The sequence below is a fragment of the Globicephala melas genome, chromosome 11, assembly GCF_963455315.2.
Source record: "Globicephala melas chromosome 11, mGloMel1.2, whole genome shotgun sequence".
NCBI lineage: Eukaryota > Metazoa > Chordata > Mammalia > Artiodactyla > Delphinidae > Globicephala > Globicephala melas.
In genome coordinates this window covers 20,254,238-20,278,719 of record NC_083324.2, presented here as the reverse complement: position 1 = coordinate 20,278,719, position 24,482 = coordinate 20,254,238, and the positions used below count along the sequence as shown (strand labels likewise).

General features: G+C 39.2%; 1 protein-coding gene across 2 annotated transcripts in view; it reads right to left on the bottom strand.

The window, feature by feature from the left end:
• The window catches only part of MDFIC2 (MyoD family inhibitor domain containing 2), a 102,519-nt gene that overhangs the window by 4,020 nt on the left and 74,017 nt on the right, over window positions 1-24,482 (bottom strand). For both annotated transcript variants that reach the window (XM_030867813.2, XM_030867812.2), the window contains one exon: window positions 11,468-11,689. In XM_030867813.2, coding sequence (XP_030723673.1) covers window positions 11,468-11,689 — 222 coding nt within the window. The remainder of the gene's footprint in view (window positions 1-11,467; window positions 11,690-24,482) is intronic.

Below are 24,482 nucleotides of genomic sequence, written 5' to 3'. Positions count from 1 at the left end.
ACTTCCCACTAGCTATCTATTTTACATTTGGTAGTGTATACATATCCATGCCACTCTCTCACTTCGTCCCAGCTTACCCTTCCCCCTCCCTGTGTCCTCAAATCCATTCTGTACATCTGTGTCTTTATTCCTCTCCTGCCCCTAGGTTCTTCAGGACTATTTTTTTTTTCCTTTTAGATTCCATATATGTGTTACCATACAGTATTTGTTTTTCTCCTTCTGACTTACTTCACTCTGTATGACAGATTCTAGGTCCATCCACCTGACTACAAATAACTCAATTTGGTTTCCTTTTATGGCTGAGTAATATTCCATTGTATATATGTGCCACATCTTCTTTATCCATTCATCTGTCAATGGACACTTAGGTTGCTTCCACGTCCTGTCTATTGTAAATAGCGCTGCAATGAACATTGTGGTACGTGACGCTTTTTTTTTTTTTCCCCCCCTGGTTTGCGGGCCTCTCACTGTTGTGGCCTCTTCCGTTGCGGAGCACAGGCTCCGGACGCACAGGCTCAGCGGCCATGGCTCACAGGCTTAGCTGCTCCGCGGCATGCGGGATCTTCCCGGAACAGGGCACAAACCCGTGTCCCCTGCATTGGCAGGCGGACTCTCAACCACTGCGCCACCAGGGAAGCCCACGTGACGCTTTTTGAATTACGGTTTCCTCAGGGTATATGCCCAATAGTGGGATTGCTGGGTCGTATGGTAATTCTATTTTTAGTTTTTTAGGGAGCCTCCATACTCTTCTCCATAGTGGCTGCACCAATTTACATTCCACCAACAGTGCAAGAGGGTTCCCTTTCCTCCACACCCTCTTCAGCATTTATCGTTTGTAGACCTTTCGATGATGGCCATTCTGACTGGTGTGAGGTGATACCTCATTGTAGTTTAGATTTGCATTTCTCTAATGATTAGTAATGTTGAGCATCCTTTCATGTGTTTGTTGGCAATCTGTATATCTTCTTTGGAGAAATGTCTATTTAGGTCTTCTGCCCATTTCTGGATTGGGCTGTTTGTTTTTATGATATTGAGCTGCATGAGCTGCTTGTATATTTTGGAGATTAATCCTTTGTCAGTTGCTTCATTTGCAAATATTTTCTCCCATACTGAGGGTTGTCTTTTGGTCTTGTTTATAGTTTCCTTTGCTGTGCAAAAGCTTTGAAGTTTCATTAGGTCCCATTTGTTTATTTTTGTTTTTATTTCCATTTCTCTAGGAGGTGGGTCAAAAAGGATCTTGCTGTGATTTATGTCATAGAGTGTTCTGCTTATGCTTTCCTCTAGGAATTTCATAGTGTCTGGCCCTACATTTAGGTCATTAATCCATTTTGAGTTTATTTTTGTGTATGGTGTTAGGGAGTTTTCTAATTTCATTCTTTTACATGTAGCTCTCCAGTTTTCCCAGCACCACTTATTGAAGACGCTGTCTTGTATATTCTTGCCTCGTTTATCAAAGATAAGGTGACCGGGCTTCCCTGGTGGCGCAGTGGTTGAGAGTCCGCCTGCTGATGCAGGGGACATGGGTTCGTGCCCCGGTCCGGGAAGATCCCACATGCCGCGGAGTGGCTGGGCCCGTGAGCTATGGCCGCTGAGCCTGCGCGTCTGGAGCCTGTGCTCCGCAATGGGAGAGGCCACAGCAGTGAGGGGCTCGCGTACCGCAAAAAAAAAAAAAAAAAAAGATAAGGTGACCATAGGTGCGTGGGTTTCTCTCTGGGCTTTCTATCCTGTTGCATTGATCTATACTTCTGTTTTTGTGCCAGTACCATACTGTCTTGATTACTGTAGCTTTCTAGTATAATCTGAAGTCAGGGAGCCTGATTCCTCCAGCTCCATTTTTCTTTCTCAAGATTGCTTTGGCTATTAGGGGCCTTTTGTGTTTCCATACAAATTGTGAAATTTTTTGTTCTAGTTCTGTGAAAAATGCCATTGGTAGTTTGATAGGGATTGCATTGAATCTGTAGATTGCTTTGGGTAGTATAGTCATTTTCACAATGTTGATTCTTCCAATCCAAGAACATGGTGTATCTCTCCGTTTGTATCATCTTTAATTTCTTTCATCAGTGTCTTATAGTTTTCTGCGTACAGGTGTTTTGTCTCCTTAGGTAGGTTTATTCCTAGGTATTTTATTCTTTTTGTTGCAGTGGTAAATGGGAGTGTTTCCTTAATTTCTCTTTTAGATTTTTCATCATAGGTGTATAGGAATGCAAGAGATTTCTGTGCATTAATTTTGTATCCTGCTACTTTACCAGATTCATTGATTAGCTCTAGTAGTTTTCTGGTAGCATCTGTAGGATTCTCTATGTATGGTATCACATCATCTGCAAAAAGTGACACTTTTACTACTTCTTTTCTGATTTGGATTCCTTTTATTTCCTTTTCTTCTCTGATTGCTGTGGCTAAAACTTCCAAAACTATGTTGAATAACAGTGGTGAGATTGGGCAAACTTGTCTTGTTCCTGATCTTAGTGGAAATGGTTTCAGTTTATCACCATTGAGAACAATGTTGGCTGTGGGTTTGTCATATATGGCCTTTATTATTATGTTGAGGTAAGTTCCCTCTATGCCTACTTTCTGGAGAGTTTTTATCATAAGTGGGTGTTGAAGTTTGTCAGAAGCTTTTTCTGCATCTGTTGAGACGATCCTATGGTTTTTCTCCTTCAGTTTGTTAATATGGTGTATCACATTGATTGATTTGCATTTACTGAAGAATCCTTACATTCTGGGATAAACCCCACTTGATCATGGTGTTTGATCCTTTTAATGTGCTGCTGGATTCTGTTTGCTAGTTTCTGTTTCCTTCCTTTCTTTTTCTTTCTTTTTCGTTCCTTCCCTTCCTCCCTCCCTCCTTTCTTTTTTTCTCTCCCTCCCTCCCTCCCTCCCTTCCTTCCTTCCTTCCTTCCTTCCTTCCTTGCTTCCTTCCTTCCTTTCTTCCTTTTTTTAGTTAAGAAAGTCTCAACAACATGTGAGGGTTTTGAAAAAGGGTAGGTAAGTGTTCATGTGATACAGCATCTAATTAATTAAAATCAGCATCCTGAAGACTTGATGGTTGAAAGTAACATTCTAGCATGAATTGGAGAAAAATTCATTCCTCCTGATGGGCTTATCAATCAATTAACATTAGACTTTTTGTAATCTATTTTTCCCCCATTAAGAATGTTAATAACCTTTGGTTTTCAGACTTCAGTTGACTGTAACTGTACAAGCCTGCAGGAGAGATTTCACTCTTTGCCTCACCTGTCAGAGCGATCTAAGTGTTCCTAGAGCTCCCTTCATTGAATGCAAACAATGTTTTCCAGAAAACTTTTTTCTTTTCTTATTCATATACTTCTTAGTGTTTAAGAGAAGGGAGAGCATGGAAACTTGCTCTGAAAGGGAACAAATATTTTAAAGAAAACCATTCTTATTTCTTTTAAAAACATCTATAAAGGTCTAAAGTGAGTTCTGCATATAGGTAAACAGAAATCTCCCTTCATCCCTGTGTTCCTTCCCCTCCCCCTGCCTCTCACCGTCCATTTCTTTCTTCCCCATAAGACAGTGGTAAAGAACCACACCATGACTTTTATGACCACTTGAATTGCCATATATTGTTGCAGGTGCTGTGGCCATCACTCAGTATTTGTAGTTTAGGTGGACTATTCCATAGTATGTCTGTGGTGTGTGTACTCATCTCTTTGCCAGACTGGGAGTATTTTTGTTCACTCAGAGCCAGTTTCTAGCATGTGGCCAACTCACCCGTAACTCATAAGTCACTATAAATCTCCCGCAGAAATTCAGGAGTGAGTGAGTGCTGTACATAGACTCTATTCTGCGTATGCATTTCTGAAGAGGGCGTGTTGGTGGTCAAAGATTTCAGGCATAAAACCTCGTCACGTTTTTTGCAATTCCAAGACTGCTGCTATAGCAGCCCCTGGCAAAGAAGAAGTTCTCAGAAGAAAATATTCCAAGCAAATGCTCCCTGATCTTTTAGGCTAGAGACTCAGGTCCATGACCATATACAAATGATTTTCCCACTAGGTCCTGTCTTTTGTAGGTGCGAGACTGAAAGTTTGGCTTGGAAGTAAGTCAGGTTGGGTGTAGGGTGTTCTGTGGGGATGGGAGCTGGTGTTTCCTATCAGAGTGTGAAAACCTGTTTGTAAAATGGCCTTATAATTTCCTGTGGGCGTATAACCGTTTGGTTCAAATCCTCTTGCCAACGTCTCCTCAAACTGGCAGACTCCAGAGGTCTCTGCTTCTGATGTATATTATAGATTTTATTTATAAAAAAATATATGTTGGCCTAATCCTTTGGTCAAGTTGGCATTTGTTTCCTTCTATCTCTCTATTTTGCACTTGAGAATAGAGCCCATTTTTTTCTGTTTATAAGTCAGTCCTTTTTATTTGGTTGTAAAGGGCAGAGCCTCTTGCCTAGAGAAACACGGCAACATTAATGAATTGAAAACAGATTTTTCCCCACTTTCAAGTGTGTTCCACACTGTTCCTAAAAGACATATTAAATAATTATACACGAGCAGGCAAACCTGTTTTGCATATGGCCAGTTTATGTTTGCACAAAGGTAGAGTAAGCAGTTCAGAGGAAAATTGAAAGTGGCACTGTTTGAAAAGAGAGTTGGACTTTCCGTTCTCCTGAATGGGTATATTTTCCTTTGCCTGCAGTATTCCTTGGGACTTTCATGTTTAATAAACTTGATGTTCAGAGTCATAGCCTATGATTAGTTCTCCTCTCGGCCCATCCAAAACATCATCCCTGCATCCTGCTGCCTGCTTCCCATCTCTTCTGCTCTGTGCTCAGAACATCTCACACTTACCAAGGCCGCATTACATCATGGGTGTCCCTCTTTCCCGCATCCCACAAACCTGTCTCTTCCCTCGTTTTCTCTTGTGAATGGCTCCCGAACACGCAGATGAATTGGCACAAATCTGGGACTCATTCTTGTCATTTTCCCTTTCCTCATCATACCCTTCCCAGCCAGTTCTTTCCTAAGTTCTGCTGATTCTCTCTCAAATTCCTATTTGAAACCCATCAGCCTCTATCCACCATCCTAGCTGTAGCCACCATCAGCCATCATCAGGTCAACAGAAACAGCCTCCTGTCCTGACACTGCTTCCACATGAGCCCACCTCAAATTCATCAGCCCCTGTGATACAGTTAATCATTAATTAGAACATCTCACTCTCCCTTTAGAGTCAAGTCCTAAATCCTTGGCATAGCCTGCAAGCTCCTGTGTGATCAGGTTCCTGCCTGTTGCTCTGCATTCCAGTTCCAGTGTCCTCCTTACTCACTGCACTCCAGCCACACTGGTTAAATTTCAGTTCCTGGGATGCATCTAGCTCAGGGCCTTTGTACATGCTCTGTCTCTGGCCTGTGTTGCACTTTCCCCTCACAACTTTACCTAACTCGTACTCAACCTTTGGGTCTTTAGCTTAAAACACCTTCCCTGTAAATCACATCCTTGCAGAAACTCTCATAGCACCCTGCTTTGTTGTTTTCTTCATAGCACTGACCACAGGATAGTATACTAATTAGTTTATTGATTAGTTCCCCCCCTACTTAAAACCTAAGTCACAAGAATGGCTTATCTCTTGTTGAATGAATGAATAAATGAACAATAAGAGATAAACAACATGGTCCCCACTTTTTAGATGTAAGGTAAGGCTTAGGGATTGTCACTGACTGTCCTAAAACTTTCACCTGTGTGGTGGTGGAGCAAGGAATTAATCTAACTCTGGATCCAAAATCTGTGCTCTCTTTCTCATTGTTAGATGTGCCAGCTGGTTCGTGGAAAGCAAATTTGCAGTCCTGTACACTTTACAAACATCTCACATGGGTCTTGAGATAACTCTCAGTTGAGTACTACTACTGTTCTATAGATGAGGAAACTGTGACTCAGAGAATTTAAGAAATACAGGAAGTGGTGGGGCTGTCATGTGAACCTAGATTGTCTCCTCCAGAGCCCTTAACTCTGAAGCTGATCTGCCCTTCATAACACACACGCTTTCTTCTGTCACGTTCAAGCCTGGCACCAGATGCTCTAGGCCTCCTGGTGACCTGTTCTCCCTTCCATTCCCCTCTCACCCTACTCCCCTCTGTATTCGCAAGACTGGTAAGATGTGTTTTGCAGGTTCTGCCAGGTGGCTTCTGGCTAGCTCCAGCCAATAGGAGGCAGCTATAGGAAATGGGAGGGTGGGAGAAAGGAAAGCCTGGGGTATATCTCCTTCTTTCTCTCTGCTTTGTATCTTCCCTTTGGTTTTATCTTTTTCCGAATGCCCTTCTCTTTGTGACTTCTGCTAATGCCACTTACTAGTGGTCTGTCTAGTAATAGTTAGTTGCTAGTGGCCAATGAGCTAATGCCAGTAGTAGTGATTTACTAGTGCCCTAGAGAGACCAAGGGAGGAGGTGGCAGAGCTTTCCTGTTGTCGGTAATTTCCTCACGTAGCTTTTCACCTCTCCCTATACCTTTGTAACACATTCCCAAGTATTAAATTTCTTTTATTGGACTACCTGGCATCATGGCATAGGCTCTAGTTGCTGCTGTCATAGTACCCATCTCATTTCCTACTTCTTTCTTCGTTAAACCTGGATTAAAGGAGGTTTAAGATGTATCCAAGACCTGCAGGCCATTCAGTTGGAAGTGGTATTTGCCTTTGAGCAAGAAGCCATGATAAAAACCCTCTCTTAAGTTGGTTCCATTTCCTCTTTACACCCCTAGGGTACATTGAGGATGTGGAGGCTATAATATGCTAAGTGATACCCTCACGCCCCTGAAGGACTACTGCAGCTTCTAAAGGTGCTAAATGTTAACTGGATAGTGGCTACTTACATGGTGTTTGTCTTTCTCTGTCTGATTTACTTCACTAAGCAGAATATTCTCTAGGATAATCCACGCTGCTGCAAGTGGAAGTATTTCATTCTTTTTTATGGCTGAGTAGTATTCCCTTGTATATGTATACCACATCTTAACATGGTTACCAAAGGGGTGATGGAAGGGGGCCACAAATTAGAGGTATGGGCTTCACAGATACAAACTACTATGTATAAAATAGATAAGCAACAAGAATATACTGTACAGCATAGAGAATTATACCCTTTAACTTGTAATAACCTATAATGGGATATAATCTACAAAAATACTGAATCACTATGCCGTACACCTGAAAGTAACACAATATTGTAAATCAAGTATACTTCAATTTAAAAAAGAACAAAAAAGAGGGTAATAAAGAGAGGAAGAATCTGCCTTATAAGAATGGATCATGTTTAATCATGGTGGAAAAGGTAACAGTGTGAAGGAGTTTCCACTCATATACCTGAGGTCGGCCCCACGTTCACGGTCCTGTAATCCCTGAGTTTGTCTTTCCAGCTTTCAGTGTTCTTGCCACCATGATTCCCCAGGATCAGGAGGAGGGAGGAGCAAGAGGTAGCTGTAGCTGCCCTCTGTGGTCCCTGGCGCATTCCTCAACTCCAGAAACATGCTTCCTGCATCTTTGGGAATCATTTTCCAAAGTGGCAAGAACATGATTCTTCCAGAAGTGACCCCAGATAAACAACAGTCTCCCTTCCTCTCCCCCCAAAACAAAGTAAGAAAAAAAAAGACAAGATACCCCCAGTATTCTCATACGTTAATGGTTAATGTGCTGTCCCTGAGAGAATTTGGCATAATAACAAGATTCATGACACCTGTCTCCAACTGATCACTAGAAGTTTTTGGTCAAAGAGTATCAAAATTGGGACTTCCCTGGGGGTGCAGTGTTTAAGAATCCGCCTGCCAATGCAGGGGACACGGGTTCGAGCCCTGGTCTGGGAAGATCCCACATGCCGCGGAGCAACTAAGCCCATGAGCCACAACTACTGAGCCTGCGCTCTAGAGCCCGTGAGCTGCAACTACTGAGCCCGCGTTCTGCAACTACTGAAGCCCGTGCACCTAGAGCCCATGCTCCACAACAAGAGAAGCTGCCACAATGAGAAGCCCGCGCACCGCAAGGAAGAGTGGCCCCACTCTCCGCAACTAGAGAAAGCCCGCACGCAGCAACAAAGACCCAATGCAGCCAAATAAATAAATAAATAAACCAAAAAAGTATAAAAATTGGTTCCCACTCCCCCAACATTTAGTTCTTTAAAAAAATGTAATACAGAATGGGAATAAATAAAGTGTGACTGCCTTTCTCTAGCTGGGGTATCATTCCTGATGTTATCAATTTTAATAGCTACTTAAATATGTCAAGATCTATTTAAGTTCAGACAAGCACAACTAACATTCAAGTCAGTTCTTTAGAACTAGAATGACTAGATTTGGGTGATACTTAGTAAATTTTTGCTTATGTTTTTTTCTGAGCAAATGAACTGAAATAATTATAAAATTGAAACATTTTATAAGATGACACTATTGCATTTAATTGTGTGAAATTTACAGTGTAGAAAATGTAATCATTTTATTCAGTAGTCCATGGTGTAATTAAGACTGTTCTTTTGAGGTATCTTGTATTTATGATTTTCCCCTTCCACCTGGATGAGACATCTCAAATTCAAAATTATACATCAATTAGGTTTATTCTCAAGATTCTTTTTAAGGAGCCTGTTTTCTCATATCATGTGTATCCCTGGTTTTATCATCCACGGGGATGCTTTTGCAATCTGAACATAGAAGCAGAAGCAGAGACACAGATAGTGCTCTGTACTTGTTCCATTTTCTTCAGGAAAGGGACCACACAGGATGAGGCACAATTTAATAATAATGTCACAGCACATAGTGTGTGATGTGCAGTAAAGATCATTTTAAATTCCCATCAGAGTACACACCATGAACTGTGCTAATGGATGTAACACATTTTGCAAAATCTGCATGTGTGAGGCTTCTCCATCCTGTTTTAAGTGGGGCAATGTATATAAATAATAGATATTAGCAATTAAGCATCCATTCCTATGCACTCATTTATATATTTGAAAATAAATTAACCACAAACTACATAAAAGTGGATGCAATCTTCTCTTTTCCCTTCTGTTTCCCCTGCTGTTCCTGAAAGATATTTCTGTATTTATCTCAGTATGAACAGTGACCCCAGCTCTCAATTTCTGCATCCTTAAATTAATTACTATCAAAATTTTCCTAAAATGCAATGAGTCTGACTTAACTCTTTATTTCCTTGATGTTTGCTATCTAGGATAATGAGAGGTTCTTAGCACTATTTGTGGGCCCTAGTCTAGGTGTTTTACTCTGTTTTTTAACCAGGTACCAAAAACTCTTACCTCAGTGGGGGGATTTTTTTTTTTTTTTTTTTGCAGTGTGAGAAATGAGGATGAGCTATTACCTGTGTTGTCAGCTTAATACTGGAATTTTCTGGGTCATAATAGCCTCTGTCCAGGGCCTAAGAAAACAGTCTAATTCAGTGGTCTTCATGAATCTCCTTTGCCCTTTTGAAGAAAGAGTAGTTGGTTCTTTTCCTGCATGAGGCTCCTGAGCATGTGTTGCCATTTTAATGGAGTAGTCATTTTGGTCTTCCCTGAGAATACAAGGGTTCAGGTATCATGCTAGCTGCATTGGTCCTTCTCATTCTGCCAAGATACCTGATAAGACAGATCAGAGTGGTTCCGGAGGGGCACTCTCCTGTATTGTGTGGATACATGTAGTGGTAATTCGTAATTCTGGGATCATTACAACCAAGGTCCATTACAAGTAAAAATCCATGCATCCCTTACATGATCTGATAAAATTCTCTATTGTCAAAATGTAGAGAACTCTCCTCTGTTTTCTTTTCTTTTTTTTTCTTTTTTGCAGTACGCGGGCCTCTCACTGTTGTGGCCTCTCCCGTTGCGGAGCACAGGCTCCGGATGCGCAGGCTCAGCGGCCATGGCTCATGGGCCCAGCTGCTCCGTGGCATGTGGGATCTTCCCGGACCGGGGCACGAACCCGTGTCCCCTGCATCAGCAGGCGGACTCTCAACCACTGCGCCACCAGGGAAGCCCTTGCCTGTTTTCTTGATTAGCATCAAGCTCTAACAAAACCAGAAGCTTGGACATCATCTTGGACTCAAGGTCATACCTGGCAGCCTATTGGCCAAAGTTAGCTGAAAGCTGTGTATTGTTGGGAGTGTCTGGGGCTTCCTAGAAGAAATAGAACTATTGCCAACACTTAAAAATTGGGAGATTTCCTGTAACACTCTAGTTCTGGCAGGTCTGAACCTCTTTTTCCTTCTGGCAACAATTAGCTGGAGCTGAGTAGAGGCAGTGTTCTTCTCCTTGCCACAGTCCCCACCCATCCCTATCATACATCTGGAGGTACTTCCTTATTCTCACTGTCTCCAGGCAACTGCAGGCAATTGTGTCTTCTAGTCTAAAGCCTCCATGGCAATGTTTTCACGAGATCATATATAACGTGTGTTAGAAATCTCTCCCCTTACTTTTTAAAACCATAATCATAATAAAAGCAGAAGTCAAACATCTGTTCTGTGAGAGTTTGTCTACTGGATGTTTTACCCCTGTTATTTCATTTGATCTTCAAAACACCCTATTGCGTGTTACTAGCTCCATTATAAAACTGAGTCTGAGATTTAGAGATGGTAAAAAACTTAATCCAGTGTTACAGTGAATAAATTTCAGAGCCAGGAATTAAACTGATGTGATTTCAAAGTTCCTGTTATGCAAAGTTTATTTCACTTTTTTATCTTATTTTAATAAAGTAAATATGAATTTAAATATGGACCAGAAACTGTACCTTTTTATGTTTTCCTTTGAGAAACTTCAAGGTTTCTTTAAATGCAAATGTCAATATGGAACATTACACAATTCCTGAATGGTTTATGTCTCCTATGAAGATCAGTGCAAAGTTAACATGAGTAAAATTCCGTATGTCTTGGTGTGGAGTCCATGACCTTGAACTTGACTGTGCTGATCATTTAGCATAAATTCAATTTGCAATTGGTTTTGCAAATGCAACATGCCTCTTATGTCATATATAGAGGTGGTTTGGTGTAGCTTTGCACTGATTCGAATGCCTAGGAGGTGATGTTACCTAGAGGAACCAACCCTTTTCCACAGGCTGCTGGTGTAAGCATCCTTGTATTTTGCTGCAGTCTATATTTATACTTTTCCAGCTTTGCAATGCTATTCCACCCTATCTTCTTCTCCTCTCAGCCTAGAGTCACGGGTTGAGTAGTCCCAGATGCAAGAAGAGAAAAAAATTGGCCATTTTTTAGTCTACTTCATAGCTCCATAGCAAGAATGATTTTACCTCACTCTAGCTATTTAAAACACTTTGCCTCAAACTCCCAGCTTTGAGAGCAAACAACCTGCCAAGCACCTCATAATTGCCAGGTGACCTTCACATGTGTCATTCATCAGAGTTTTCCAATTGAAGCCTTCCTGTTTAATATTCATGAAGACTTTTTTTTTTTTCTAACAGCATATATGATGGTTTTCCAGGGGCTGGGGTTTGGGGAGCTTTATTTAGAGATGGGTTGATTGTGAGAAACATACCATCAGTGTCTCTTGGATGAACTGAAGGATGAGTTTGGAGGTAGGAAAATTTTGTTTGGCATTCTTCAAGGGAGGTCAGTGATATGCTGGATTCTGACAGTTTTTTCTCACTGGGGGTTTCCTTGGCTGGTCCATCTGTGATTTTGAATTCGGATACTGAGTTTATGACGATGGTATTAATGGCTTTCTCGTCTGCCTGCTTTCCGTTTGTGAGTTGCGTATCTAGAGGAAAAAAGAAAACACACATACACAGACCCGCTTATAGTTGACGTGACCTCCCGATCCAAGAAGGGACGTTGGCAGAAAAATTCACATTCTAGGCTTTTATGAGATTAAAATCTTATTTAGAAGCATGAAGCATTATTGGACAGGATTATCTTGAATGAAAATATATGTAAGAATAAAAGTTCAGTAATTATAAAATCTTACCCATATTACAAGTTTCACCTGTCACAGTAATTTGTACGACTTATTTCAGAAACACAGTGGTTTTTATAGTGATGGGTGGGGAGAATCAAGGCATTCATTCACTAGGATTAACAAAACCTCATAGAATGTTGTCAGCTTATTGTCGTAATGTTTTATGGATCTCAGAAGTAGTAGAAGTGTCTTAAATGCTGTTAAGTAATGTATGTGACCTCAATCAAGTTGTTTTATTTCTTTGTGTCTACAAACCTCAGTTTCCTGCCCTGTATAAGAAAAGTGGTCACACATAACCATCCTATAAGCCCATTTCTACATCTGCCCTTAAAGACTCTTACTTTGCCAGTCTTTTCTCTGCCTTGCCATTTGTTAGGTGTCTATGAAGTTGATAGTCTTTGTGGCTTTGGGGGTGTACTTCTTGGGAACAGGCTTTTACTTCCATGTAACCACATGGCAGGGAACCTAGAGCAAAGTCCTTGACTGAGATTCTGGTTTGGAGAGGCACAGCGAAGGCTGAAAAGACCTAGGTGCTTCGTGTATTTCAGAACTCCCATACTCATTTACTGGTTCCCGCAGAATAATTGAGGGTCTGTTACATAACAAGCGCTGGTCTCGAAACTGGGGATTAAGTGCTGACTAAGACAGGCATGGTCCCTGGCTTTCAGAAACATCCAGATGGGGTAGTGATGCAGGCAGTGTATAGCTTACCTACACCAATTAAATCATCCTAAGATGGAGAGAAGAGTTAACAGAAGGTATTCTCAAACCTGCATCCAGGATGACACCCAGGGACTTCTTCAGACCTAAACAAGCATCAGTCCTGGTGGTGTGGCAGCACTATTGGGAGATAGTGAAGATGCCTTCTAGAGAATTGCCTTTTCCATCACTAGCGCAATGCCTGATTCAGTGATGCTCACAGAGTGACTGAAATCAATAAAGCAGTTGGCAACCTGGTTTAATTTTACTGTGCTTAGGTAGCTCTGTGCAAGAAATACATTCTTGCCAAGTCCGTTTTCATTGTCCTTTGAGAAATTGCTTCTTAGTTTGAGGTAGATGGAAATCTCTGCTTGATCCTGCCTCCTAGGACAGTGGTAGATGTGTCTACAGGGTAGAATCATCTAGGAAACCTTCTAAAAATTTGGAATTTTTTTAAAGCTCAGGCAATCCCTCCTCCCCCTCAGGATCACATTTCCTGAGGGATTTTCAAAGCTCCCTGAGTGATTCCAACATGCAGAAAAGTTTGGGAACCACTGCCACAGGGGCCTTCTGCTTTTGAGAGTGGAGGAAGGAGAGGACAGCCACTGATACATACATCAATGATTTTCAGAAGCTAATCACGAGGCAGTTGCTCTCCAAAGGCTCCTAACTGGCACGAGAGCTGACAGTATTGCACGCACAGTTGTCTTAGGCCATTTTTGTTGCTTTCTGAGCCTCCAAACAGCTTTGGCTTTCAACAGTGTTTAATTTTTATTCCCTACCTCTTAGGCTGCTAGCTTTAAATCTCTTGGTTGCATAAATAGGGGTTCAGAAAAACATCTATTGTTGATAGCAGTTAATGTAATATTGAATAGATAGAATTAGTTCAACAGATTGGGAAGCTCTTGGGTTCCTTTAACCCAAGAGAGATTCACCAAATTAATGGTATAGTGATGATAACGATGATGATGACGATGATGACAAAAATCATAGTTTATTTTTCTTGCTTGGATATCAAAGTGTCAAGTAACCAGCTTTAATCACAAATAGTCACTCACATTATGCCTTCAGTACTTAGAGAAGCACTGATATTTGGGGCCAGGTAATTCTTTGTCACAGGGAGATTGTAGGATGTTTAGCAGCATCCCTATCTTCTACCTGCTTGATGCCAGTAACACCAGCTGCCCTAGGACATGACAAACAAAAGGTCTGTGGATATTGCCACATTTCCTCCATGGGGCAAAACCACCAATTTTGAATATCAAACCACTGCTTTATACACACACACACACACACACACACACACACACACACACACACACAGAGCACACAGAATTGTATACCTTGTGTGTCAAGTTCTGTGTTACCACTATAGACCTTATTTAATTTAAGCATCACAAAGACTCTAGGAGGTAATACTGGCAGCCTCCCAGGACAGATGGGAAATGTATAAATTGGTACCCCAAGTTAACAGATGAATGAGCGTAACCAAGGCTTAGTTTATTTAGATAAGTTCCCTGAGGCTTCTTTGTTAGTAAATGGTAGAGCTGGGATTTGAAACCAGGCCGTTTGGATTCCAAAAGCTTTGCTCTCGTCCCTGTCTCTTTATATTATTCAACATTTTCTCCAATTTGTTCTTAGCTTTTATCTCTGCTTCCTCACTATTGGGACTGCACATCAGCAAAACCCTCTTCACTCTCAATCCGGTGATGTGTCACCTACCTGAAATCAAGCCTTGCAAGTAACGTTGCTTTACAGACATACCTAAGCAGTCTTTGCAAAGCTAAGACTACTTTGTTGCACACTTAGGGAATCCTGCCTCTTTAGTTACAGCTGCTGTATCCCGTACATCAAAGAGCATTTCAGGAAAAGTTGATAGATAAGAAAACCTTGATGAGTATAGAGATTACAGCAGCTATTTACTACAGAATTAATTGACAATCAGCTCAAATTATCACACGTAGTCAGGCTGCATGTAATGTAAATTGCTTTTGCACAAAGTAATTCAGTAACAAAAAAAAAGTTGGATAGAGGTTACTGGAATATAAGAACATGCGGAGAATACAGTATACAGCCAAGTGGTATATGATTCTCTTTTTAATTTCTCGACACTTTTAAGTATAGCATTTTGAATCTAAGTGGTGTGCTACATTAAGCAACCATTTGGAGACACTGGGCTTGTACTGAGAGAATTTTATGGAGAAGTTAAACTGCCATTCATAAAGTTATTTTAATTCTATAATCTCTGTTTATATTTTTATTTTTTTTCATTCCCCACTGGGAACTATCTGTTACTCATTAGAAAATCATCTGACAAACACACATTTCAGAACCCAGTCTGTTCAACCCAGAATTCTGACATCTGAAATGAGTCACAATTTTTGGGTGAATGTTACTGACATCTTCCATCTTTTATAGATGGAATGCTAACAGTAATTTCCCCAGATTCCTTCTTTTGTGGTGTTATTGGACTTTGTACCCGAAGTATTATAAAGTAGCATAAGCTAAAAGGAGAAACACATAAAAAGTGGCATCACATCTTCTGCAGAGAAAACTATTTTGGAATTAAATAAGGAACTCGTGAAACTAAATTTGGGATGTTATACATAGTTCTTGACATTAACTTAGAGAAAATAATTTTTTTCAACAGGAAAAAATCACCAAAATTAGGACAAAAATTAGAAGTTCAACTGTATTTCTTGGGAAAGAAAGTGTGTACTGAAAGTCAGGGAAATAGAAAATTTCTCTTTGGGCTAGAAGTAATTGCAGAAGCAATGGGCATAAACTTAAGTAACAGAGACGACAGACAGTAAATTAATTTTTTATTACCACTGAGCAAATGTTATTAATTTAATTCAATTAACATTTATTGAGTGCCCACATGGAATGGATGAATCAATGTGACAGGAGCTGTTAATTTATTTACTTTAAGTCATTAATGAAACATTTTAATGATTTTCATTTTTGCTCACTAAGTGTGACTTTAGAATTTTTGCATTGGTGCATCTTCTGAGTCTCTCTATATATGAATTCAAATCATGAATAAGTAACATCTCTTCTCCCCCCCCACCCCCGGCTCCTCCCATCCTATTCTTGTTTTCCCCCTCCCTTCCCTTCCCATTTCTCTGTCTGGGTTTACTTCTTTGACCTTTCCTATCTTGATTATTGGTTTCTTTTTTCCCTCCCATTCCTTCAATGTAGTTTTTTCTCAAACTTTGTTCTCTTGGCTCCTTTCTTTGTTCCTTGGTCTTAAAGTCTGTATTCGTTCACACTCACAACTTATTTTCTTTGTGCACTTGGGCCCCAAATCTCTATGCAGTTAGCCAGCCAGCCACAAAAGCTATGTGTCTAGCTGTACTAGGTGCTTGGGAATTCAAAGACTAAGAGCAAATAGTCCTCAAGAGACCCAGAGTCATCACAAATTGCAGTCTCAAACTTGCAACTGACTATTGGATGTTTTATTTGAATTACTGGCCAAATCCTTACAATTACTGTGTCTCTTTCTATTGGCCCCTCATTCTCCTCCCCAAACTTGGTAATCCCGGATATCCCTGGAGAATTCACAGTTCGATTTCTTTTCATAGTATTGTCATTTTGCCAGTTTCATGAGCTTAAAAATATTTGATTTGCTCCATCTCTCTGTTCAGTGACCTTCCAGTTTTTCTTTCTTATTCCTTCTAAATATCTCACAAGTCCCTCTCTGTTTTTTCATTTGAAATACTACCACTCAGGTTTAATCTTCTGTGCCCTCAAATCTGGACTCCAAGGCATACCTCAGAGATACTGTTGGTTCTGTTGCAGATGGCCACAATAAAGGAAATACTGCGATAAAGCAAGTCACATGAATTTTTTGCTCTCCCAGTGCATATAAAAGTTTTGTTTACACTATAGTGTGGTCTACTAAGTGTGCAACAGCATTATGTCTAAAAACACAAGGTACGTATGTTACTTAAAAATGCTTCACTGCTGAAAAATGCTAACCGTCAGTGAGTTGTTGTCTTTTTGCCATAGTCATAGCAAAGATCATTGATCCCAGATCACCATGACAAATACAGTAATAATGAAAAAGTTGGAAATATTGTGAGAATTATCAAAATGTGGCACAGAGACACGAAGTGAGAAAATGCTGTTGGAAGAAATGACTCTGATAGACTTGTTTGATGCAGGGTTGCCACAAACCATCAATTTATAAAAAACACAGTATCTGTGAAGCACTATACAGCAAAGCACAATGAAACAAGGTCAGCCTGTGTTTCAGTAATCATTGATCTCAACTATAATAACAACTCTCCTAAGACATCTTACTCACTGTAATCAAAATGATGTCGTGAGCAGTACTCTTCTGGTCATATCACTCATGAAAAAGCAAAACGAAACAAAGCAGACGCACATCATGCATACACACAAGATGTCAGCAGCTCTTTCTTTCCCATTCTCTTATTCTCAGTTAACTTATCCATTATACCGACAAATTGCCTTTGACAAAAGTTGCTTGTTGTTAAGTTTTTCTTGTGAACGCTAAACTCCAGAAGCCTCTATGAAAATTATTAGATAAGTTATTAAGGCAGGGTGATTTTAATTTTAATTCTAGACCAAAACGTTTAAGGTGAGTGTGTATTTCAAATGTTTGGACCATTTTTAAAGCTGTAATGGTGAATTATATTTTCCTTTGGATTTAAACTATAGTCTAGCTTAGAATTCAGTACTGTGATTATCCGCGGTTGAAATCAGATCAAAACAGACAAGTGACATTTCAAAGTGTAAGCTACTAAACCATTAATAAATAAGTATGGTTAGTAAGCTGACACGGTAGAGATAAAAAAAAGTTCTTTCCTTTGTATGTAAAGTTTTTAAAGTTCACACAAATGTCAGAAATGATATTTTGTTGTTATTGTTAGACTATATGGACTTTCTTCTCCACAGCTTGGTAGGTAATGACACAATACACAAAGTAGAGAAAAGCATACAACATGATCACACATGATGAAAATTATTAGAACGAGCTAGAATCATTTTCTGTATGTATAGAGCATTATTTTTCTTACATTGAGTTAAATTTGAGATTTGATAGTATGGCTAAAGACAGAACAAAATGAGGACGATGAGGGTTCCCTAGTAGTCACAAAAGCATAATAAAAGGTAACTGATACTCAAAGAAGGTGGTTTTTTTTTGAAAAAACCCACATTTTCTTTTTTGGAAGCTGAGTGGGGTAATTTTCTCAAGGTGAGCGTTGAAGGTAGTTTTCCCAAGGTGAGCGTTGAAGGCCTCCTAAAATGTTCTCACCTTTTGAGATGAATGGCAGTGAGTAATTCATGGAGCATTCCATTGTTATATCCTGTTAGTTAGACTGAACAAAAAATCTTGGGTTCATTACATCTGTTTTTTGATGGGGGAGGGATAATTGAACTAAGAATATTATACTGGACCTTCTTTTTCTTTAATTTTTCAAATGCCAGCTCTGGTTAGATGTCTTTTAAAGACATTCAGGTTTTTTGTTTGTTTGTTTCATTTTTTAAGACATTCAGGTTAAAGCAGCAGTTTTACATATCATTGTTTTGCTTTGTCTTCTGCAGCACTTCAACAGAAACTCTGCTTCAAAAAACATTAGGTAAAATGTTTATCAAGGGCTGTGACAAGAGGACATTTTAAGCCTTTTCAGTCAGCCTTAGTAAATCTTGTTTTTTAGAGAGAGAAAAAGCAAAAGAATATTATTCCTCCAGATGTCATAGCAATGAGTGTTCAAGGTAAAAAGGATTCATGGAGAAGAAGGTTCTAAGAGAAAGTTGAACGTGGCCCCCTCCTCAGGCTTCCCTGATACCTGCAAAGCAACTTCAGTCTTTTGGGGCCGAAGTGGGATTTTTGGCCTAATGTTTCTAGATAATTACCTCCGTTTTCTGCTTGCCACTATACTTTGCACCGGTAGGCAGACATAGGCTAAGTGATATACTTTTATAGCTTGATCTTAAACTTTAACAAGGAGCAATTCAGTCCTAGGAAGTGGTTGAATCTTCTTTAGACATGAAAACAGTTTGCAATTATGAGTCTCCATTTCATTTTCATGCAGTTAGCTTCAGTTTAACATTAGTATAAAGTGTCTCAAGAAGCAGAGATTATGTTATCTTAGGAAAAAAATAATTGGTTAGCAGTTTTTATAGCTTGATGCACTTGGATTAGTAATAGGTTAAGAGCTTTGAAAAAATATATGAAGCCAATCAGGCTATAAACTCATGTATAATTGGTGTTGTGTATAGATTTGATTTCTTTTTTTACTGTTATGTTTGAATATAAATGTTAAAAATTAAATTATAATTATTCACGATCGTCTCTATTATGTTAAAACCATCACAATTTATCATCCCAACTATTTGAATGTCACTGAAAGTCTCTTGCTTGCATTATCTCATTTGACGCTCACAACAGTATTGCAAAGTATTATTATCACCATTAGATGAATGAGGAAGTAGATGGAGTGTCAGAGATTTTAATGGTTTGCCCAAGATTACCCGGCTGGTAAGGGGCAGGGCTAGTACTTGAACTTATGCCTTCTAATTCCTGTGACAGTCAAACTTTCACAAATTGCTTTATGGAACCAGGCACTCTGATATGAGATCAAGACACTTTTCTGAAGTATAACTCCTTTGTCCTTTCTGATTTTCCTTTCTCTAGGCTAAGCGATTTTGCTGGTGTTTGATTAGGAAGCACGTTCTGTGTTTGCTCAAAACCAGAATTCTTAACAAATGATTGCATTTTTCCAAACTTATCCCTCAAAGACCATTGCAAGTGTCATCTCCTAGGTGGAGCTTCCTACACTGCCCCCCACTCCAACTGAAACTGTTACCTTTGAGAGCCCCCAGAGACCTGGGTTGGTCCTCATTATAGCCTATACTTCCATTTATTGTACTGTGGCTAATTGTGGATGTATTTCTCTTCCCTCTTCTGTTGTGAGCTCCTTGAAGAAATGTGACCTCCATTCATCTTTGATTTTCCAGCACCTGGCACAGTGTCTGGCAGAAAGCAAGCGTCAAGTAAATTTCAGATGACTGATGAACTGACTGACAGATTGAACGTGGGGTGTCTCAGCTTTCAGTTGACAATTGACTCATTTTCCCTGGGACAGGTGTTTCTGAGCACATCTTCCATTGGTCTTCCTCTCCCACTCTCGCTATGCCAGTTGATCCTGGTGAAAGTCTAAAAATTCTCTCTTTTGTGCTAAAATACATATTGATTTTTATTTTGATGTGAAAGCAACATTTGCATTTGTATCTATAAAACTGTGAAGAATATAAAAAGACACAAAGAAAATAAAATCCCCCTACCATTATTAACACATTATTTCATTTGTTTCACAAAGAGACAATGGAAAAATCTGGTGTATATATAGCATATATATCTACATATATGTCAGATTTATAATATATAAAATATTAAAATTAGAATGTTTATCTAATTTTAATATATTATTATATGTGTATATATTATATATAGTGTTTCCAAGATGTGCCACTCACTCTTCCAGGAACTTTGCATGTATTAACTCATTTAATACTCCCAGAAACCTTATGTGTTAAGTACTACTAGTGTCATCCCCATTTTTTGGATGAGGACCCAAGAGCACAGGGGTATAAAGTAACTTACCCAAGGTCACCCAACTAAAAAGTGATGGAGTTGGGATTATAATTAAGGCAGCCTGGCTACAGGTTTGTGCTTCTAACCATCATGCTATATTGTCTGTCTAGATAGAGGTTTAAAAAGAAAATCAATATTGCGATTTTATTGAATATATTGTATTATGTATGTTACAGTTATTTCATGAATGTTTCCCTATATCCTAAAGATTATTTAAAAACATACATCTCAGCTCAAATGTTACCTCCTCAAAGAAGCCTTCCCCACACTAAATCTAAAGCAATGGTTCTCAATTGGGGCAGATTTTGCCACCCAGGGGACAATGGCAATGGTTGGGGGTGTGTTTTACTGTCATGATTGGGATGAGTGTTTTTAGTGACTCATGGCCAGGGATGCTGCTAAACATCCTGCAATGCACAGGAATCCTCCCTGCCTCCCCCCGACAAAAAAAAAGCCTCCACAAAGAATATGGTTTCCTCTGAATTTGAGAAATCCTTATATAAACTAATCTCAAGCCCTCACCACCAGCCATTTCTACTGCATCACAGTTTCATTGTCTTCATAGTGCTTTCCATTATTCTGAAAATGTTTTGTTTATGTATTTGTTTCCTTGATTATGGAGTATATATCTCTTCTACCCTTGACTAAAATATCACCTTTATGAAAGCTTTGTCTATATTAATTAATTGCAATCTCCTAGAAGGGTGCCTGGAACATAATAGGTACTTAATAAATAAGAAGTCAAATAATGCATAACATTTCTTGCATGACATATCATAAATTATTTAACATTCCACCATTCAATAAAACTGTAAATTGTTGCCAATTTTTGCTATTATAAATATTCTTAAACACTATTTTCATGAATCTTTTCATATATCTATTCATTTATGCAGGTTTAATTCATAAGTAAGGACTTAATTGGATTAATGGCCAAATTTCTAAAGCTTTTCGTATAATTTACTAATTGCCTTCCAAAAGGATCATGTCAATTTATACCCACACCAGTAGTGATTGGGGGAAGTTTGCATACTCTTTTCTGGCTGACTCTAGGTTTTACCAATAAAATAATTTATTTTTATCAATTCAAACAGAACTTTGAGCCAAGTCTTCAGTTTTCTATATCTGAAAAGACCGTCTTTCACTATCATGAGAAGTGCGAGGTTTTTTTTCATATCCACTGCCTTTCTGAAGAATTTTTGTTCCACAACTAGATTCATGGGTAATTCTGAGCTCTGCTGTATTATATGGAATTAGACAGTGAAAGACATTCATTTTGGGTTTATAGATCTATACGTTTTTGTTCAAAAATATTTATTGGATGATTGACGTTTGGATTTCGTTTATTTAGCTGGTTTTTGCTTTTGTGTCCTGAGGGCTCTGAGGTGACATGTCTGTTGACAGACTATGCAAGATCCCTGTTGGCTTGTAGGTCTTGACAGGTTCATACCCATTTGTAACATGCCTATCTAAATGTAGGATAGGGATGAGATCTAAACAGAGAGCCTGGAGGCTAGAAGTCAAGCCACACTAGGAGGAAGGGCAAGAGGTAACAAGATGGAGTAAGTAGAGAAGCAAAGCACGTGCTCATTTACAACTCCTTTGGCCCATTGTATGTGCCCAGTGTATTATGGCATCTATCGGAAGCCTAACTGGGCTTTATGATCTATTTTCCTGGTGGCCCATCTGGTGGAAGTGTACTCCAATGGTCTCCCTCCTAGGGAAGGTACAAGTCTATCCAATGCGGGTTAGAGCAGCTACTGACATTTTTTTTTAAGAAAATTATCATATAATAGTTATTTTGGTATATTTTATAACATACATAGCAGTTAATGTGGCAACTTATATATCCATTGCATGTGCACGTGTGTGTGTGTGTGTGTGTGTGTGTGTATGTGTGTGTGTATATGTATACACATACCTACCTAAAGTGGGCCTTGCTGTTTTCCCCTCTTTTTTACTAATAAAGGTTTACAAGAAAAACTTTGGAGACCGCTGGTCTAAGTAATAGACTGAGGTCAGCCCTCTACATCCCTCTCCACCTGAAGGAATATCCATTTTCTTAGGCTTCCTTCTGGTACCGAGGGTGTGGCACACTGGAAGACTGACAGCCACAGCAGCTGCAGTAGTGGCCTGAGTAGACTTTTCCTCTGAGTTTCTATAGTGGTAACAGGATTAACAGACTCTATTCTGGAAGTACTTGGGTGGCATAACACCTCCCAGCAGAACTATTCCTGACAAGGACGTGCAGATGGAAATGCATATTTATGTCACTTAAAGCCTACCAGAGACACAAGGATTTCAGCTATAACAATAAATAGAAAAAAAAAATTCTCCAGAGTTTTTGGTAACCCATACTCAAGTGCACTGACGGTGCTTGGCGAAAGACCTACGGTTTGCTCCTTGTCCGAGCGTAAAATATTCAGTATTCCAGCATGTGAAGGTAGACTATTCTGAATATATTTTAGAATGCTTAAAGCAGGCTAGCACAAAGTTAGGTTACATTTTCAGGTCTTAAAAATAACAGAACAATTCTATGAAGTGTTTGGACCATTTCAAGGAAAAAACAAGTCTCCTTTAAAAAAGTATCCACTTATTCCATGTATTAATCATGATAGGTTTTAAAAAGTTATTTCCACAGGCCTAATAGTCACTGTAGTCACAGCTTCCAAGTTTAAAATATTGTCTTTATAGAAATCCTTGATAAAATTTCTCCTAGCTTCCTTCTTAAACACCTCTGACAGTATGGAAAAAGAAAAATGCTCGCGTCCACAAAATATGGGCTTGCTTGTTCTGGGAAGAATTAACACAACATATCTACTCATTAGAATTGAACTAAAGAATCCAATCCGTCTGGCGCTTCAGCTAGCTCAGCTGAGAGGGCAGTGCACAACCTCCGTCTCCCCACCGTGCCCCAACACCTTGCCTGGTCCAGTAATGAATATTCTGTATCATTTGGAAAATTGAGCTGCCCTCTCCTTTGAAGACCTGTGCTTTTTGATCTGACCAGTGAGCTGTAGTTCTTTGTCACTCTAACCAATCCAGGTATGATTTTTTACAATAAACAGAAAATTTTCAAAAATTGAGATTCTGATTAGATTGCCTGAAGAAATCTGTGAAGAAAATACTAAGGAGCAAACAAATGGAGGTGAAAAGCCTGCAGGATAGATCCAGAGGGACACAGTGAATTAAGAGATTCTGAAGAAGTCAAGATTATAATGACAGAATTAAAATCTGCGTTCTGGGCAGTAAAACAGAGAACTGACCCTACAGAGAGTATCAGTAGTCATGTAGAGAGTAAATATGAACAGCTTTCCCATAGTTTAAAAGTAAAGGATAAAGGACTGAACTTATGATGATAAACATGGTGTTAGATACAGAGGTCAGAGCACATAGATCTCACCCAAGCGTTAATAGTTTCCTAAAGAAGAAACCAAAACAATTTAAATATAAGCTTTGTTTAAAGATAATCTTGATGTGTATGTCTTCAGTAGAAACAGTTTATGATTGTGTACCTCACTGTCTAAAATTTAGTAAAAAAGAGACCAATAATCCTACAAAGTATTCTAAATTATAAAAATAAAGATATTTTTCAAGCACCCAGACAAGAAAACTGGATCATATAAGAAAGAATTGTTCTGAGGTTGTCCCCAAATCATTTTTGCCAAAGCTACGTGCCAAAAAACAGTGGTGCAACATTTCTTAAATTTTGAGGAAAGATTAGGCCTTGACAATTTTATCCTCAATCAGTTTGTCTTTTCTGTGGGAAGGTATGCTAAGGTATTCTCCTAATACATTATCAGAAGAAAATATTCTACTCTAAAGAAAACTAACAAAACCTTTTCTGAAAACATTATTTAAAGTTATATTTTCACTTCCAGAGAAAGCAAAAGCAAAGGTAGGAACTCAGGTTTTGAGATGCTGAGGCAAGGAAAGAATGACAGTTGTCTTGAGGAACGATCAATGGTTATTACAAAATTAAAATTACAATGAAAATATTGAGGTGAATGTCCTTATTCAAAACTAGCACTGATTGGAGGTGACAGAGCCAGAAACCAGGAAGTGTGTAGAACTCTTTGGTCTCCTTATCAGATGGTATCTGGGTGTAATTATAAAGCAACCTTTGCAGGATTCATTTTTATTCTTCATTATGGCAGTTACCTGGAAATTATACGTAAAAAGATTCTCAGATAAAACCTCCACTCACAAAAGTGTTTTCTGAATTTTCCAACTGCCTGTAACGAGCATGAGTTTTCCAAAGTTTCAGAA